The sequence below is a fragment of the Cryptotermes secundus genome, unplaced genomic scaffold (assembly GCF_002891405.2).
Source record: "Cryptotermes secundus unplaced genomic scaffold, Csec_1.0 scaffold56, whole genome shotgun sequence".
Taxonomy (NCBI): domain Eukaryota; kingdom Metazoa; phylum Arthropoda; class Insecta; order Blattodea; family Kalotermitidae; genus Cryptotermes; species Cryptotermes secundus.
Genome location: NW_019744407.1, coordinates 1,699,827 through 1,716,436, shown reverse-complemented (window position 1 = coordinate 1,716,436; position 16,610 = coordinate 1,699,827). Strand labels below are relative to the sequence as shown.

Below are 16,610 nucleotides of genomic sequence, written 5' to 3'. Positions count from 1 at the left end.
TGCTCGTTAAGCGAGGTTCCACTGTATATTATGCCTGTAACTTCCATCTAGCATTGATGGATTTATCCTGAAAGTATACGGCAAAGCTACTTCTGAAATGCATTCATTAGTTTAAACAGCCCCACTCCTCCATACAATTAAAACAAAAGGTGACATGACAATGGAAAGTTATATTCAACATAGGACTGAACAGGTAAGGTAAATACAAAATTGCCTGATCTTAATTAAGCACCACGCCATGAAAAAACTCCGTGGCTTTAGTCCGCAAGCGAACTATACCGACCGAGAAACCGTCGCTTGTCGGCGAAGTTAGCGCCAACTTTAGCGGATAGAGGGTGCCGCGTGATCAGCGCCTCGAATCTACACTACCGTTAATTTCGGTTTTCTAGACCGGAGCCGCTACTTTTCCATTCAAGTAGCTCCTCAATTATCCTCAAGAGGCTAAGTGGACCCCGTCCAAGACCCTCTACTTCTCAGAAAATCTGGTAGCGCGGGGAATCGAATCCGGGACCTCTGGATCTGCAGCCAGGAACCCTGTCCACTAGACCACAGAAGCGATCACCACGCCAATAACGTAAGGGAAAATGGAAGCGAAACTTCGTGCATCTTTATCTTCAGCATTTGACATAGGTGACTGATCAGCTAAAAGCCCCGACCGCATTACCCTCATAGAAAGAACCTATCATCCATTGCACATAACGCTGAGTGCGCCCCAGAGCCAACTTGACCGGTGTAAGGATAAGAAAGATGTACAGACTTGCAAGGAATCGAACTAGATTTCCCGGCCGTCCAGCCAATAACCTAACGACTGTACTGACTGAGCTATATATTACATTATTCCTCAGAATCAATGCCTCCTGTTCACCTCAGGACGCCAAATCTGCCACTCAGAACACAGTTGGGCAAAAAAAAAATGGACCCCTTCCCCTTTTCACTATACCAGGAAACTTTTTTAATAAAAAAAATTAAATACGATGTGCTCATATTTATTTATATGGGGCCTGTACGTTCATGTAAGTCTGAAACCAACTACAAGATACCGGGATAATCCGTCGATTCCCGGTAGGGCATGGCTGTCTCCACACGCCACAACCTACATGAGTGCTCTGGGGTCCACTCAGTCACAAGTCTACTGGGTACTGGGGGAGGACTTTCCACTTCCACCTACTGCAAACATTCGGAATACATGAAACTTCACCTTCACTCCTTCAAGTCCCTAGTGCGATGTTTAGCATATATTCGCCTGTACTGTCTACGAAAATTTGTGTCTAGGGTGTTGAGTATGCTCCTGCACCATTTCCACCAACCAATTTAGAGTCCAATTATCATCAATACTAGTTCTGTGGCAACACCGGTCAAACAAGTCATGGGTTCGCCTGGCGAATAAAATTATTATTCCACTGGGCAGTTACAATAATGCAGGGGGATTCCACTCAGCTCCCGTGATACGCAGCTTCTATCCAGCATGCCCCGTTGCAACACATCTCTAGCGAAGATACCTTCGCTACAGAGATGAAACAAGTACAATGGAAAGCAAGTATTTTACGAGTATTGTGCCTTGTGTATAAGAATTATTTCTGCAGACAGAACCTTTCTTTGATGAAATTACTGGAGAATCATGTTGTTTCGAAGTGTTACTCATAACAGCTGCACATATTGTCAGAATTCAAGTGTTCGAACTAATATTCAGAAATGTAAAAATAAAAGAAATTCCGTAGTCACAACAAAAGGGTATCAAATTTGAAATGTTGCATTATACGTACATGTTCTCTGGGTGCGAAGAGCCCAGTTTCGACTCCCAAAAGTCGAATAGGGTGATTCTTACTTTCTCGATCGGTTCACGGCGACCGGTGCACCGCCGGTTGCATGGTGCACACTAATTTTGCCGATGAATCAATATGCTTGTTGGCCTATAGCGTTTGGAATGAAGTGGTTACAATTCACAGATCATAGGAGGTGCTGAAAATGCTATCCCTGTCACCTTCGACAACAGACTGTAGAAACCAACTGCAAAAATGAACCCTGGTAGCTGGATGGCGCGGCTGCAAGGTGTGCGTGGATTACTGTTGTTTTATATGGTCTAAGCTTCAACAATTGTGATGCCGTTCTTGCACTAGACTTTGACACTCCTGTCTCTTGAGCTAGACGAATCAGTGATTTTCTAGGAGTATATTCAAGCCGGGGTAGTATGGTCATTTAACTGTTCCTCAGTAAGCACTCGTCGCTTATGTTTTTGTTTCTTGTCTATTAAGAATTCCTTTGATCTAAGTTTATTCACCACATTGAGAATAGTTTATCTGCTGGGAGTTCTTTCATCATGAAATTTACTTCGGAATTTTCGCCGACGCTTTCAAGCAGATCCGTATTTCACGTAGGTGTCATACAGAAATACACGCTGCGCTAAAGTATACCTCACCATGACGTACCGCACTGCTCACTGACTGTAACTGAGAACAAACGGCTAATGGAGCTGATAATTGCTGCCTACTGCTGACAAATCATGAACAAACTCCCACGCATGAACCGTAATTCTCGCCGTGAAAGATAACGCCGTTAAGCGTTCCACAAAGTTAACAATTTTCTTTGATTCCGAATGTTATCGGCAATCAGGCATACTGATTCATCGGCAAAATTCGTATACGCTTAGCAGCCGGCGGTGTACCGTTCGCCGTGAATCGGTCAACATAGGTAAGAACCTCCGTGTATACATAGCAGGTAGTGTGTGCAATTAGTGTTGTAAGAGCTTATAAAAAAGGTAAAGTTATCCTTGTAACAGGCTATGGAGGCCCACAGGGTTGTGAGACGTTGAGGGTCCCACATTATCTAGACAGTAGGCTAACAGATGCCGGTTAATTTTGTCAGCCTTACGCATCGGCCGTCCTTTACCCCCCAGGAAGATTCCTGACACTCATTTCTGTTAGAGGCTGAGTCGACCCCAGGGCCATAGTGCGCTTGGAAAGATTAGGTCAATTTGAAAAAAATCCACCTCATCGGGACTCGAACCCGCGACCTTTCCTCTTATAGCATAGTGCCTCAACCAACTACGCTACCGCGTATGTATGGCATATAGACTAGACTTTAACGTGTATCATTCTTCTGTTCCACAACGGAATGTCTGTTTCCCCACCTAATGGTTCTGGCCTACATATGTAAGAATGGAGTACACACTATCATGTTAATTTAGTTTGCATCAAGAAAAGATATTCACAAGGCAGCATGCATACTGAAGTACAAACTGTCACTGATCTTATTCTAATCACGTTTTTCGGTTTTCTGTTGTATTCATAAGGCATCATGCATGTGTGTTATAGTGGGTACAAGAATTGTAAGTGGGTTTGATTTTACAAATCTCTCCTCCGATCCGCAACAGATTGTGCTTCCCCACATAACATTTCAGGCCTATTCATGTACGTACAGAGTACATAACATCACATTAACATGTCTCTAAACGATGTACGAGTATAACTGCTTTATATAAACCAAAACTAAATCATACTAAATCAGGCCTATACATGTACGTACAGAGTACATAATATCACATTAACATGTCTCTAAACGATGTATAACTGTTTTATATATACCAAAACTAAATCATACTAAATCAGGCCTATACATGTACGTACAGAGTACATAACATCACATTAACATGTCTCTAAACGATGTATAACTGTTTTATATAAACCAAAAATAAATCATACAAAGAATAACGATTACCTTAAAAAATAAAATATTCAACAGCATATTGTCTCTACACAAGTGTGAGTAAAGGGTGTAAGTGCTGGCAACTCTGACCGCAAGTGCGCAAATCTGAATATCAGAAACCTATCTTACATTATCGTAAGCTCATCTCAACCATATCTCCTGCATGGCAAACACTATTAAATGATCAGACATAAACTATGCAACTTTGTTGGCATCAGTGTACAGTGACACATGAGGGAATGTATTTTTAGAAATGTAATAAATCAGACAACTTACGAAAATTAGAAAAATTCAATAATATTATAAATTTTCATACACTGCAAAGTGTCCAGGAATATCAATAATTTGAAAATTTACAGTTCAAAACATCAGCAATTTTTTAATGCATCCCAATATGAAACATTTCACAGATTTAATAATTTGACAATATACGTAGGTCATACCGAGAGTCATGAGCAACATTGTTTTTCATGCAACCTGGGAAAAGCAGACGAAAGAGAGTATGGTGGTAGGTGGAACCAGCTATTGTGTTAACCTTGAGTGTCTTGTGATGTCAATAGCTTGCATCATGTGACCAGTATCACTCCTAATAAAATGGCCGACAACGATATGTTGATTCGCCAGCGTGCTGTCATCAAATTTCTTGTGAAAGAGGAAATCCCTGCTGCAGAAATTCACCAGAGACTTCAGCATGCTTATGGTAGTGTGTGCATGGGTGTAAGCAGTGTTCGATGATGGGTGAAACATTTTAAAGATGGGAACACCAGCATCGAAGATGAGCCTCGGAGCAATCGTCCTCGAACAGCCTCAACTGAACGCAACAAGGAAAGAGTGGATGAGATCATTCAAGATGACAGGTGTGACTGTGGACACAACAGCCCGAAAACTTGGAACAGGGCACAGTGCAGTACAGGAGATGATTGAAAGCTTGGGCTATACGAAAGTTTGTGCTCGTTGGGTCCCGCAGTTATTGACCGAAGACCACAAAGGTCAGCGGAAAGCCATTACCTCAGAACTGCTGCAGAGATATCGACACGAAGGTGACGACTTTTTGCTCTGTATTGTGACAGGTGACGAAAGCTGGTTTCACCATTTCGAGCCTGAAACGAAACGGCAGAGTATGGAATGGCAGCATTTGCATTCTCCATCAAAAAAGAAGGCAAGGACAGTGCCATCAGCTGCAAAAGGTGATGGGCACAGTCTTCTGGGATGCAGAGGGGTTTATTCTGGCTGAATACCTGGAACCTGGGCAAACCATCAATGCTGCTCATTATGTCCAGACGCTGCACAAGTTCCGTCGTGCATTGCACGATAAACATCCGGGATGAAACATCATCATCCTGCATGGCAACGCTTGCCTCACATTGGAAGCAAGTTCAAAGATGGGGTGGGAAGTTCTTCCACACCCTTCCTATAGCCCTGGTCTGGCACCCTCCGACTACCATCTTTTTGGATTTGTGAAGGATCAGCTGCGTGGAAAACATTTTGAGACAAGGGAGGCAATTCAGAAAGCAGTATGTCAGTGTCTTCGGATGGCTGGAATGGAATTTTACAGAAGGGGAATTTTCAAACTCCCAGAACGCTGGGAGAAATGTGTACAAAGAAGTGGCGATTATGTGGAAAAATAAAGAAAGGTCTGTAGATTGAGGTGGTGCATTTGGTTTGTCAATAATAAAGCATGTTACTTTACAAAAAATTGTTGCTCATGACTTTCAGTATGACCCTCATATGATGATTTCAGAAAATCGGAAAGTTTTATCATTATCAAATCTCACATATATGGGCAGTGTCCTGACATGCTAATAAACACATCCTATCATAACATAATCACATCTAACCAAGCCCTGTCCAAATGAGCTGGTTTTCAAATGCTCATAGCCACAAACCTAACCCAACTTAGTTGGTCTGCTATCCTAATGTTGGATACAGCATTACAGTGCACCTCCACATTTCTGGCAACAACACATCACACATTACTTTAATCACCAATATGGAAGTAACTGGAGGGCCACAGGAGTCCAAAGCATTCCAACTGAGGTCATCTAATCTTAATTCACTTGATTACTTCTTTGAGGCCACAGAAAGATATTTGCGTAACACAATTCAAAGACTAGAAATAAATTTATCAATAGAAATATGTCAGCAGTTGGCACAATGCAGAAAATACTCCCAGCACTGCATAATGACTTGTGATGTATCACACTGTGTATCCACAATAGAGAATGGTCATTCTGAACATCTCATATTAAATGGCGAATATTTTTAATTCAGGGTGTACACTCCTGTTACATCTGAAATTCTCACTTCCCATGGCATTACCCACACCCCAATATATACTGAATCTAGTGTAGGATTAGTTAAATTGTAATCCTCAATGCACACAAAGATGGAAGCAACAGCAGCAGCAATGATGATGAAGACAGCAACAGTGGTGGCAGCAGACATAATGACAACAAAAACAACAACAACAACAACAACAACAACAAAAACAAAAGTCACTGCTTGGTTAAGTTAGTCTAGGTTATGTCATGCTAGATTAAGACACCCATATTACGTACTTCAAGAAATGGCAAACAGATTGCAATGAAATTATTAACTCTTTCAAACACGATAAAACAAACCTCCCTTACACAACCCATTGGACACATACAGTCCTGGACACAGTGGCTGTATTTTTAGTATAAATGTTTCTTCAGTATGCAGCATGATATAGTCTCAACTTCAAGTAGACACACTGCTACAGTAAGGGTGCAAGCTTACTATCACCTTCATATTTACCCTACTTTCTTTTCCTACAATATATGACAGAACACTGCTTAATCTGTAATGCTATGAAATAAACCTCTATGGTGTAAGATTTATATCCAGACTTACACATACATATCTGAATCATCTTTTGAATTTACTGACTCAGAACAACTTTGAAACGTAGACAATCAGATGCAAAGAACAGAAATATTACAACTTTCTAAGTTCAAACGCCATCCGCTTTGTGCAAAGAACTGATTTGTTTCTGACACACCCAAATATTATTTCTCAGTTTCTTTGAAGATGTATTAAGCACATGCAACAGTTTGTTTTGAGATTTGGTACTTGGAATGTTTGAAGTAAGTACAGGGCAGGTTCACTGAGGCAAGTGAGGGAAGAAATTTCAAAATATAAGTTAGATTTAATGGGAGTACAGGAGGTCAGATGGGACAGAGGTGGCACCAAACAAGCAGGAGAATATACATTTCTCTATGGAAAGGAGAATGACAATCATGAATTAGGTACACATTTTATCATACATAAGAGAACCATATCAGCAGTTAAGAGGGTAGAATTCATTAGTGATGGGTTGTCATGTATAACACTATGAGGTCGCTGGTGTGATATCATCATTCTGAATGTTCATGCCCCAACAGAAGATAAAACTGATTATATAAAGGACAGATTCTACAAAGAACTAGAACTTGTATTTGATAACTTCCCAAAGTACCATATGAAAATTTTGTTAGATTTCAATGCCAAAGTAGGCAGGGAAGACATTTTCAAACCAATGATTGGGCATGAGAGTTTGCACAAAATTAGTAATGATAATGGAGTGAGAGTAGTAAACGTCGTCATATCAAAAAAATTTTACTGTCGAAAGTATAAGGGGCATCAAATGAAAACAGGTCACCACACATAACTCACACGAGCGCGCATGTTGGTAACACTGGAATTTGCTTAAGGTACAAACATCTGATGGGGACTTAGGAAAGCACAGTGACAATGTGCCCTTACATACTAGCGGTTTGTTTATTGTGCTGGAAGTAAGGTTAGCGCCAAAGTGGCCTCCGTAGTCTAGAGGTAACGTTCCCACCTCATGACTCGTGGTATGTGGGTTCAAACCCGGCAGAGGTCGTCGAATTTTTAAGGGCGGAAAAATTCAGGGAACAAGTCCTCCGGGAGGGACTTTAAGCCGTGTGTCCTGTGTCGTAGCTTTACGGCACGTAAAAGAACCTCATATCTCCAAAGGAGGTCACTGAGCTAAATTCAAGGACGTTTCCCGCCCAACAAGTAGTCTCTAACACCTCTGATAGATAGGGGAAGCATTATAGATACCGCCAAGCTAGTGGAGGCCAAACTCGCTGGCTCGGTTGGGACTGATGGTACGCACCAATATCGGTAGGATATAGAGACTGGTAGAATATCATAGAGGGAAGCACAATGGACCAATACTGGTCTAAGTGCATGGGGAAACCCACCCTCTCCAATAACTAACTAAGGTTAGCGATATGTGTGGTCATCCAACATCAGTAATGGAGGCGGTAAAGAAGAAAAGCAAAGTGTAGTGCACTTTTTGATTGTTGAAGGAGTAGGACGAGAAATTCGTTGTCACATGTCTGTTGTTTACGGTGAACACAGCATGTCATATTTGCATGTGCTGGCATGGCATGAGAGATTCCGAGAGGGACATGTGTCACTGCAAGATGATACTCGCCCAGGACAGGCTCATCCTGTCATCACTCCTGATGTTACTGCTGCGTTGGATGGTCATATCCGGGCAAACCAAAGGGTCACTGTGGAAGATATTAGTCTTTTGATGGGAATAAGTCATGGTTCTATACACACCATTGTGACAAGACACCTTCTGTACCGCAAAATCTGCGCACAGTGGGTTCCAAGTCAACTCACAGAAGAACAAAAGACTCAGAGAATGGCTGCATCACTGGGTCACTTGCAATGATACCATGAGGAAGAGTATGCTTTTCTGTCCCATATTGCCACTGGAGACGAAACTTGGTGCCACAATTTTGAACCCGAGAGCAAACGGCAGAGGCAACAGTGGAAACACGTGAATTCTCCCCCACACTGAAGAAATCCAAAGCCATACACACAAGTTCCGGTAAAGTGATGATGACATTCTTCTTCGACTGCAAGGGCCCTCTGGTTGTCAAATTTCTTGAGCATGGGACCACAATCAGTGCACAGCGCTATGAAGACACTTTGCAGAAACTGAGACGTGCCATAATGTCAAAACGCCCTGGAATGCTATCGAACAACATTATCCTTCTTCATGATAATGCGCGCCCCCACACTGCCAGCTTTGAGAGGAATATGCTACAGAGATTTGGTTGGGAAGTGCTTCAACATCCTCCCTACAGCCCACAACTTTCCCCGTGTGATTTTCACACTTTTGGAGACCTGAAGAGACATTCATGGACATCAGTTTGTATCGAATGAAGACGTGTGTGGCTGGGTAAAGATGTGGTTCCGTAGACAGCCCACAAGCTTTTTCAAGGATGGGACTGACCATCTTATATCCCAGTGGGATAAATGTATTAACAGTTTTGGACATTACTTTTGAGGTAAGAAATGTTCTTTAATATGTTTTGGCTTCTGACCCGTTTTCATTTGACTGTCCCCCCTCATACAATGTTCCCACATTGGTCATTCATAAATTTACATGGATGTCTCCTGGATGGATGACGCATGATCAAATTCACAGCATTCAAGTATACTTGATGTCCAATCATTCAGGGCAGCTGATTCTAATACTCACCACTACCTGATAGTGGCAGAAGCTAGGGAGAGACTGGCACTGAATAAATAAATAACATGCATTTCATATGCAGAAGTTCAATTAAAAAAATGAAATGAGGTAGAGAGTAAAGAGCAGCATCGTGTTGAAATTTCAAATAGGTTCAAAGCTTTGGAAAACTTAGACACTGAGGTGGATTTTAATAAAGCTCCGGAAACTATTAGAGAGAATATCGAAATTTCTGCCAAAGACAGTCTGAAGAAGCAAAACACATGATTCGATAAAGGATACTCAAAATTATTAGACCAAAGAAAACAAGCCAAACTGCAGTGGCTACAGGATTCAAGCAAAATAAATGGGGATAATCTGAACAATATAAGACATGAAACCAGAAGGGATTTCAGGAATAGAAAAAGGAAATATCTGAAGAACAAAACTGATGAGCTTGCAATGAACAGTAAGAACAAGAACATCAGAGACCTGCATAAAGGAACAAATGACTTTAAGATGGGTTACCAACCTAGAAGTAAATTAGTAAAGCGTGACAATGGTCTCCTGCTTGAAGATAGCCACAACATTTTGAATAGGTGGATGAACTACTTCTCTCAGTTATTGAATGTACATAGCGTCAGTGATATTAGACAGAAATACATACAGCTGAGCCGTTAGTGGCTGATCCTCGCCCTTTTGAGGTTGAAATTGCTATTGCACAATTGAAAAGATATACTACTAACAACCAGGTAGTGATCAAATTCAGGCAGAACTTATTCAAGCAGGAAGCCTATGATTCAGTTAGGAGGAAGTACTGTACAATATTCTGATAAGGTTTGGGGTACCCATGAAACTAGTTAGGCTGATAAAAATGTGTTTAAATGGAACGTATAATAAAGTCCATCTAGGTAAACATTTGTGTGATAATTTCCCTCTCCAGAATGGTCTAAGACAAGGGGATGCTTTATCACCACTGCTTTTCAACCTTGCTTTAGAATATGCCATTAGGAAGGGCCAGAAACACTATGAGGGGCTGAAATTAAATGGGACACATCAGCTTTTGGTCTATGCTGATGATGGGAATCTATTGGCCCTTAACATAGATACCATAAAGAAAAACACATACTTTAATTGACGCTAGTAATGAGTTTGGTCTAGAAGTGAACACAGAGAAAACGAAGTACATGTTGCTGTCTTATCACCAAATACTGAGGCAAAATAATGACATAAACATAGGACACAGATGTTTACAAAATGTGGCACAGTTCAAATATTTGGGGACTACGACAACGAATCTAAACCTGATTGAGGAGGAAATTAAGAGGCGATTGAACTCGGGTAATGCTTGCTACCATTCAGTCCAGAACCTTTTGTCTTGTCTGCTGTCCAAAAACATAAAAATGATAATATACAAAATTATAATGTTGCCTGTGGTACTGTATGGGTGTGAAACTTGGTCTCTCTGACATTAAGGGAGGAACATAAACTGAGGGTGTTTGAGAACAGAGTGATGAAAATATTTGGATCAAAGAGAGATGATGTGACAGGAGGCTAGAGAAAACTGCATAATGAGGAGCTTCATAACTTGTACTCTTCTCAAAGTATAATTAGAATGATCAAGTTGAGGATGAGACTGGCAGGACATGTAGTACGAATGGGAGAGAAAAGGAATGCCTACAGGATATTGGTGGAATAGCCTGAAGGAAAGAGACCACTGGAAAGACCAAGGTGTAGGCNCTTCTCCCAGTATAATTATGGAGAGTAAGATCGGCAGGGCATGTAGTACGAATGGGAGAGAAAAGGAATGCATACAGGATATTGGTGGAATAGCCAGAAGGAAAGAGACCACTGGAAAGACCGAGGCGTAGGTGGCTGGACAATACTAAAATGGATTTTAGAGAGATAGCATGGGATAGTATGGATTGGATTGATCTGGCTCAGGCTAAGGACCAGTGGACGGCTCTTGCAAACAGGGTAATGAACCTTCGGGTTTTATAAAATGCTGGGAAGTTCTTGAGAGCTGCACAATTGGCGGTTTCTCAAGAAGGTGGGCTCACTGAGTGAGTGAGTGAGTGAACAGTATGTTTATTACATATATAAGTAACTCATTAATCAACATTAAAAATGGGTTCTGTTTGTATTAAGATTGCTCATCTATAACCTATATCCAAATCTATGACACTTGAAATGAAGTACTTATCTTCTACCCACATGCTATGCTATAACAGTAAAACTGTCACTGTGCTTAACTAATTAAGCATTATGCCATGAAGATGTATGGGGGGTGGATGTATAGATCCACATATTCTTGGCCTCAGCACTAGTTGGAAGTCAGTGGTCAGCTTCAGGCCTTGGCCACATTATCCCCTGGGTAAGAGCTCCCAGTAACAATTGGATGGCAGGCTGGGTGGGGCCCCAGGGCTGGTCTGGATGACATGGAGAGGAGAAAAATCTTTCCATTATCAGGATTTGAACTCCAAACATACTATGACATTGTCCATACAATTCTGAATTCAATATTACACCATATCATGATCTGCTGTATGTTCTTTCTTCATCAATAAAGGAATACACACCAAAATAGAATGTTTCAGGAATATTTAATCTGAGAATCAGTTATTCATGGCTTAACTTTCACAATACCTTCAACTGTTGCCAAAGATCAATATGAATGATATTCACATAATGCAGGAATTCCCATGTTGTCGTAATAGGTAAACTTAATTCATACACTTAAATATTCACTTCAGTATGCGATAGACGTTACTTTTTAAACAATATGATGCATGACGAAACTACAAAATAGAAAACAGTAATCACTTTTGGTGCTACTGCCTTTTCAATCTACTCAATATTTACAGCAGAACAACTTTATTACAGTATATGGTGGGGTTCTTCGATTAGTGGCAGACAGATTAATTTAATGTTCCATATACATCCATTATAAGTGGTACATATAACTAACCCATCTGAGGCTGCAGTACCAAGTAACTCTGTTATCACCCCACTCGTAACCATAATAGTTTGAAAGTGTGCAACATTAATTGAGTTAGGTTCTTAGGTTTACTTTACTTTGCATAAAGCTTTACGTTGACTGTTTTCCTTCAAGAAAACTATTTTTAGAATGGGTGTGTTGGCAGCTTCAAGTGACATTCTGATTGTGCTTAATATGATTGTCATATCATGATTGGGCACAGACAGAAGGATGGAAAAGATGTACCAATGGGTATCTTTGACTTTATCTGATTGTATATTTTACAGTTATGGATGTAAATAAAATTATGAATTATGAATAAAGGACTCTTTCTACAGCAATAAAGCAGCAGTGTGTGATGATGACCATTCTCCCCCACCTACTGCCATGGAGTTACACCATCTCCATGCTTCCATACACCTCTATGGCATGGTGCTTAACCACCTTTCACTGATAAATGAAAGAATGTGGACTGACGTATATATGTAATACAGTAACGTTATAAACATGAAATCTTATTTCAGCAAACAGTGCAAACAACATTTTTAGCAGGATGGCAAGGATTATCTCCAATAAATCACCCACTTGCAAACATTAAAAATGTAACATCCCCATGCAGAATTAAGCACAGCTCCATGAAGACATACAACAGAGTGGAGGTATAGCTCCATTATTCTTATCTTGGCACTAAATGGAAGCAAGTGTTCAGTTTCACACCCTACCTGCTCCCCCCCCAAAGCCCATTACCCATTCGATAGGAGGCTACGTAGGTCCCAGAGGTGGCCTGGACACTGTGGAGTAAGAAAAATCTCTCACACCTGGCAGGAATCAAACCAGAGCTGTCCAACACATAGCTATCCCAGCTCCTCCTTGCAAACATGTATGATGTAAAGAGCAAAATCTCACCTCTGTGTACCCCATGCTCATAAGCTGGACAAGTGTCTGACGCAGAAGGGTCAAGTCCTTTTCAATTCCGTTGCTACCTGAAGCTGCACTTATTCCACTATGACCAGAGGCAGAACTTATTCCACTAGTAGTTGAAAGAGTTGAGATAGTACTTGCAGCACTTGAACCTAAATTCTCTCCAAGATTGCCAATATTCGCGAATGGCAACAGTGAGTTCCGAATTTCCGCTAAGGCTTTCTGATGGTAGCCCGAGGAACGGGTAGAGGACTTGCCTGATGTGGCAGGGTTCATAGTGACGATGAACTGTTGGCCCATACTAGGCCCAGCGGGCGGGCAACAGTCACGTGCCCGCGGGCCACTGTTGCACCTCCTGCATCCACAACTGCACTCTGTATCACACGGTTTGAGCACTCATCAACTTTTCCACTATAAAGACACACACATCACACTACCACTGATACTTGTCTTACAACTCACGTTTTACTTTTAAATACAAAAATAAATTCTTCTGTCACATTTGAATAGTTGAAATGTGGCTTAAAGGCAGCAGTTTCACAGCGCTTGTTGTCATTTTTTCGGCTACATCTGAAAGAAATGGAACAAATGCATAAATTATATGACATAGAAAAATAAAGACCCATAAACATGCTGTTATTCTCCCATCTTTCTCAGTAATACTTTAGATGTGCTCAAGTAGTATTACATTACATTTGCTAAGCATAATTTTAATGAAACAATCCATATCAAGACACATTCAAAATGAAATGGACAATATTTTACAAACTCTACCGTTTTCACTAGATAAAAATAAATGTCAAATAAACCAATTACAGAATCTACGCTTCAATTACCACATCCCTACATGTCAAAACCTATATAAATTTTATGTCATATATCTTTATATAATACATGTCTTAGAATTATACTAAATCTGACTGCCAAATTAGTTGTACTTACAAATGTCAACATCAAACAGTTTGTAGCTTTATATAAATTATGCTGTGTACTTTACAGGATTGATGCTAAAGCCTGTAACCATTAGAAAAGCTCGTGTATCTTAAAAGGATTGGTGTTAAACTTGTAACCATTAAAAGGGCCCCTATTCAACTACCAGCTAGGAGAAGTGACAGCTAAGTAAATCAAAATAGTTTTATTAAGCTTAGTAACCACACAGCCCAAATTCAGAGATGGGATCAACAACTGCAAAGTCATTCCTTAAAATGTGACATATGGAATACAGGAAAAAATATATACAAATCACCTTTCAAAAGAGGATGGAACTTGCTAAAATTTAATAATATAAATACTTTATAAATATAACAACTGTTAGCAAAGCCCACCCCCCCAACTCCATGGCAATAATCTATTAATTTTATTTCATATATCAGTCAGTTCTTTCAAGAATCAACTCTACCACATATGACTACTGATGTGCACTGCAGCACTGAAAACATCTTACTACAGTTTGACTTTAAAGCTTAAAGTCAACAATCTAATTCCATGCACACTGAAATAAATCCACACAAATACACATATATTGAACGGTAGCTAAACTTGAGTACAGTAGAGCAGAGTTTCTTTGCGTTCCTNCCCCCCAGGAAGATTCCTCCTACTCATTTCTATTAGAGATAAGTCAACCCCAAGGCCATTATGTGGCTGGAAGGGTTAAGTAAACTGAAAAAATACACCTCACTGGGAACCTTACTGCCATCTGTGAGCCGACTGTCTAGAGAAAATGTGGGAGCCTCAACATCTCAAAACCCTATGGGCCTTCACACACAAACTTATTTCATATATAAATATATATAAAACTTACAAATCTTTAAAACAAGAATAAAAAAAAGTCTTATTTCCCATACAGATTTGCATAAAGCTTAAAATTATTCATCACAGGTAAAATCATCTAAAAATAGAGGAGTTAAGAGGTAATCTTTTAATGCTAGCTTTAATACGTCTATATCATACTTTAAGTTTTTCATTATAGGTGGAAGATTACTGAATATCTTGACACCTGTACAGTATACTCGTGCCTGATATTTAGTGAGGTTAGCATTTGGCATTTTATTCTATGATATTACTTAATTCTGTCAATACAAGCTCACATAAAAGTGACCCTACTTAAATATTTTTCAAATATGACATACAATAAAATGGTAACACCCCATTATCTAGTTATTTTCTTACATGCAAAATATGTCCTCAGCACAAGGCATCAACATGCATACAAAACATTACCACAAATTATTTGTTATTAGTGCAAGCATACAACTTAGAAAGCACTTGGTTCAGCCAGATTACCTCTGATGTGAACCTGAGAAATTTAAATATATAGGACTATACGAAATATCCCTAAAACTTAGGTTATACCAGGTAACAGCAGGAATGTGGACGTCTCATGCAAACTGGAATGAAGTCTTGCCACATTTATTTAGAATAAAACAAACGACTATGGATACGCTCACTCTAACAGCTAACGCACTTAATGTTATGCAATTTCAACAAGTTAATTACTACATAATCCAAAATTACACTGTATATATCGATATAGGATAATTAAAAGACACATTCTGTACACAATCTACATAAATATTATTGACGATATTACTTTTGTCAGAAGTTGTTTTCGCATTTAATGTGGTATTTGTGTATAATATACACATACTGGTCCCGACAAACACATACAATCACTGTAACACAGAAAATATAGTAACGAAAGAAAGAAAGATGCAACCATAACTCGAAGACCCAATGGCCGCCATCTTGAAGTGCCACATTCCGAAATATCAAGCTGAGAAGATTTTGAAGTCAAATTGCTGTGTATTGTAACATTTAATTTCAAAGGAATATATATTCATATTGTATATTTAAAAAAAGTTCTTTTTAATGAGTATCATTTAAAAGTTAATACTACGCACGTAATTTTGGATGGCTGAAACTTAGAGGTCCATTTTCCAACGCTAACTTTGGACCTCCGCAAAAACAGACACATCGAGGAAAGAATGCATGTATTAGGAGAATTTGTAGCAGATCGGTCAAGTCCTTTTTACACGTTTCATTTCGTTTACTCTGTATTCTTATTGTATACTCCGTGTGTTTATAAGGAATCTCAGTTATTGATATTATAATTTTAATTGGCATTTATTATTTCTTCTTACGATAACCTGGGAGTGGTCATTGAATATTCTCAGACCTTGACTCCCACATTATGTGAATGTGACAGACATGACAGCATTATTTTCCTGCACACCGTCCAGCTATATAATAAAGCCACTGAATAAAACATTTAAGCACTAATAAATGATCGCACACAGAATTCCTTAATATTAATTTATATTTGGCATTCATACAGGATTTGGATTTCCTCGGCAAGAAATATGACCTACAAAGACGAAGAAGTATATATACAGGTTAACTATACATTTTATGCTTTGTAAAATATTGCAGCCAATCCATTAAGTTATGCTGCAGCGTTGTTCGTGACTGATAATACTAAACATAAATATTTTAATATTTTGTTTTATGTGACATTTT

The 16,610-nt window shown here is 39.6% G+C and overlaps 1 protein-coding gene across 4 annotated transcripts in view; it reads right to left on the bottom strand.

Moving 5' to 3' along the window:
• LOC111874644 (serine/threonine-protein kinase Warts) overlaps positions 1–16,610 on the bottom strand; it is a 100,040-nt gene that overhangs the window by 82,418 nt on the left and 1,012 nt on the right. Inside the window, exons 1-2 of one of the 4 annotated variants that reach the window (XM_023870306.2) lie at positions 15,995–16,073; positions 13,080–13,664 (exon numbers count right to left, since the gene is read on the bottom strand). In XM_023870306.2, the coding sequence (XP_023726074.1) occupies positions 13,080–13,394 (315 nt within the window). In that variant the 5' untranslated portion in view covers positions 13,395–13,664; positions 15,995–16,073. Of the gene's footprint in view, positions 1–13,079; positions 13,665–15,446; positions 15,577–15,684; positions 15,861–15,994; positions 16,074–16,610 lie in introns of those variants that run through there. The other 3 variants (XM_023870305.2, XM_033755547.1, XM_033755546.1) reach the window with 3 other exon arrangements.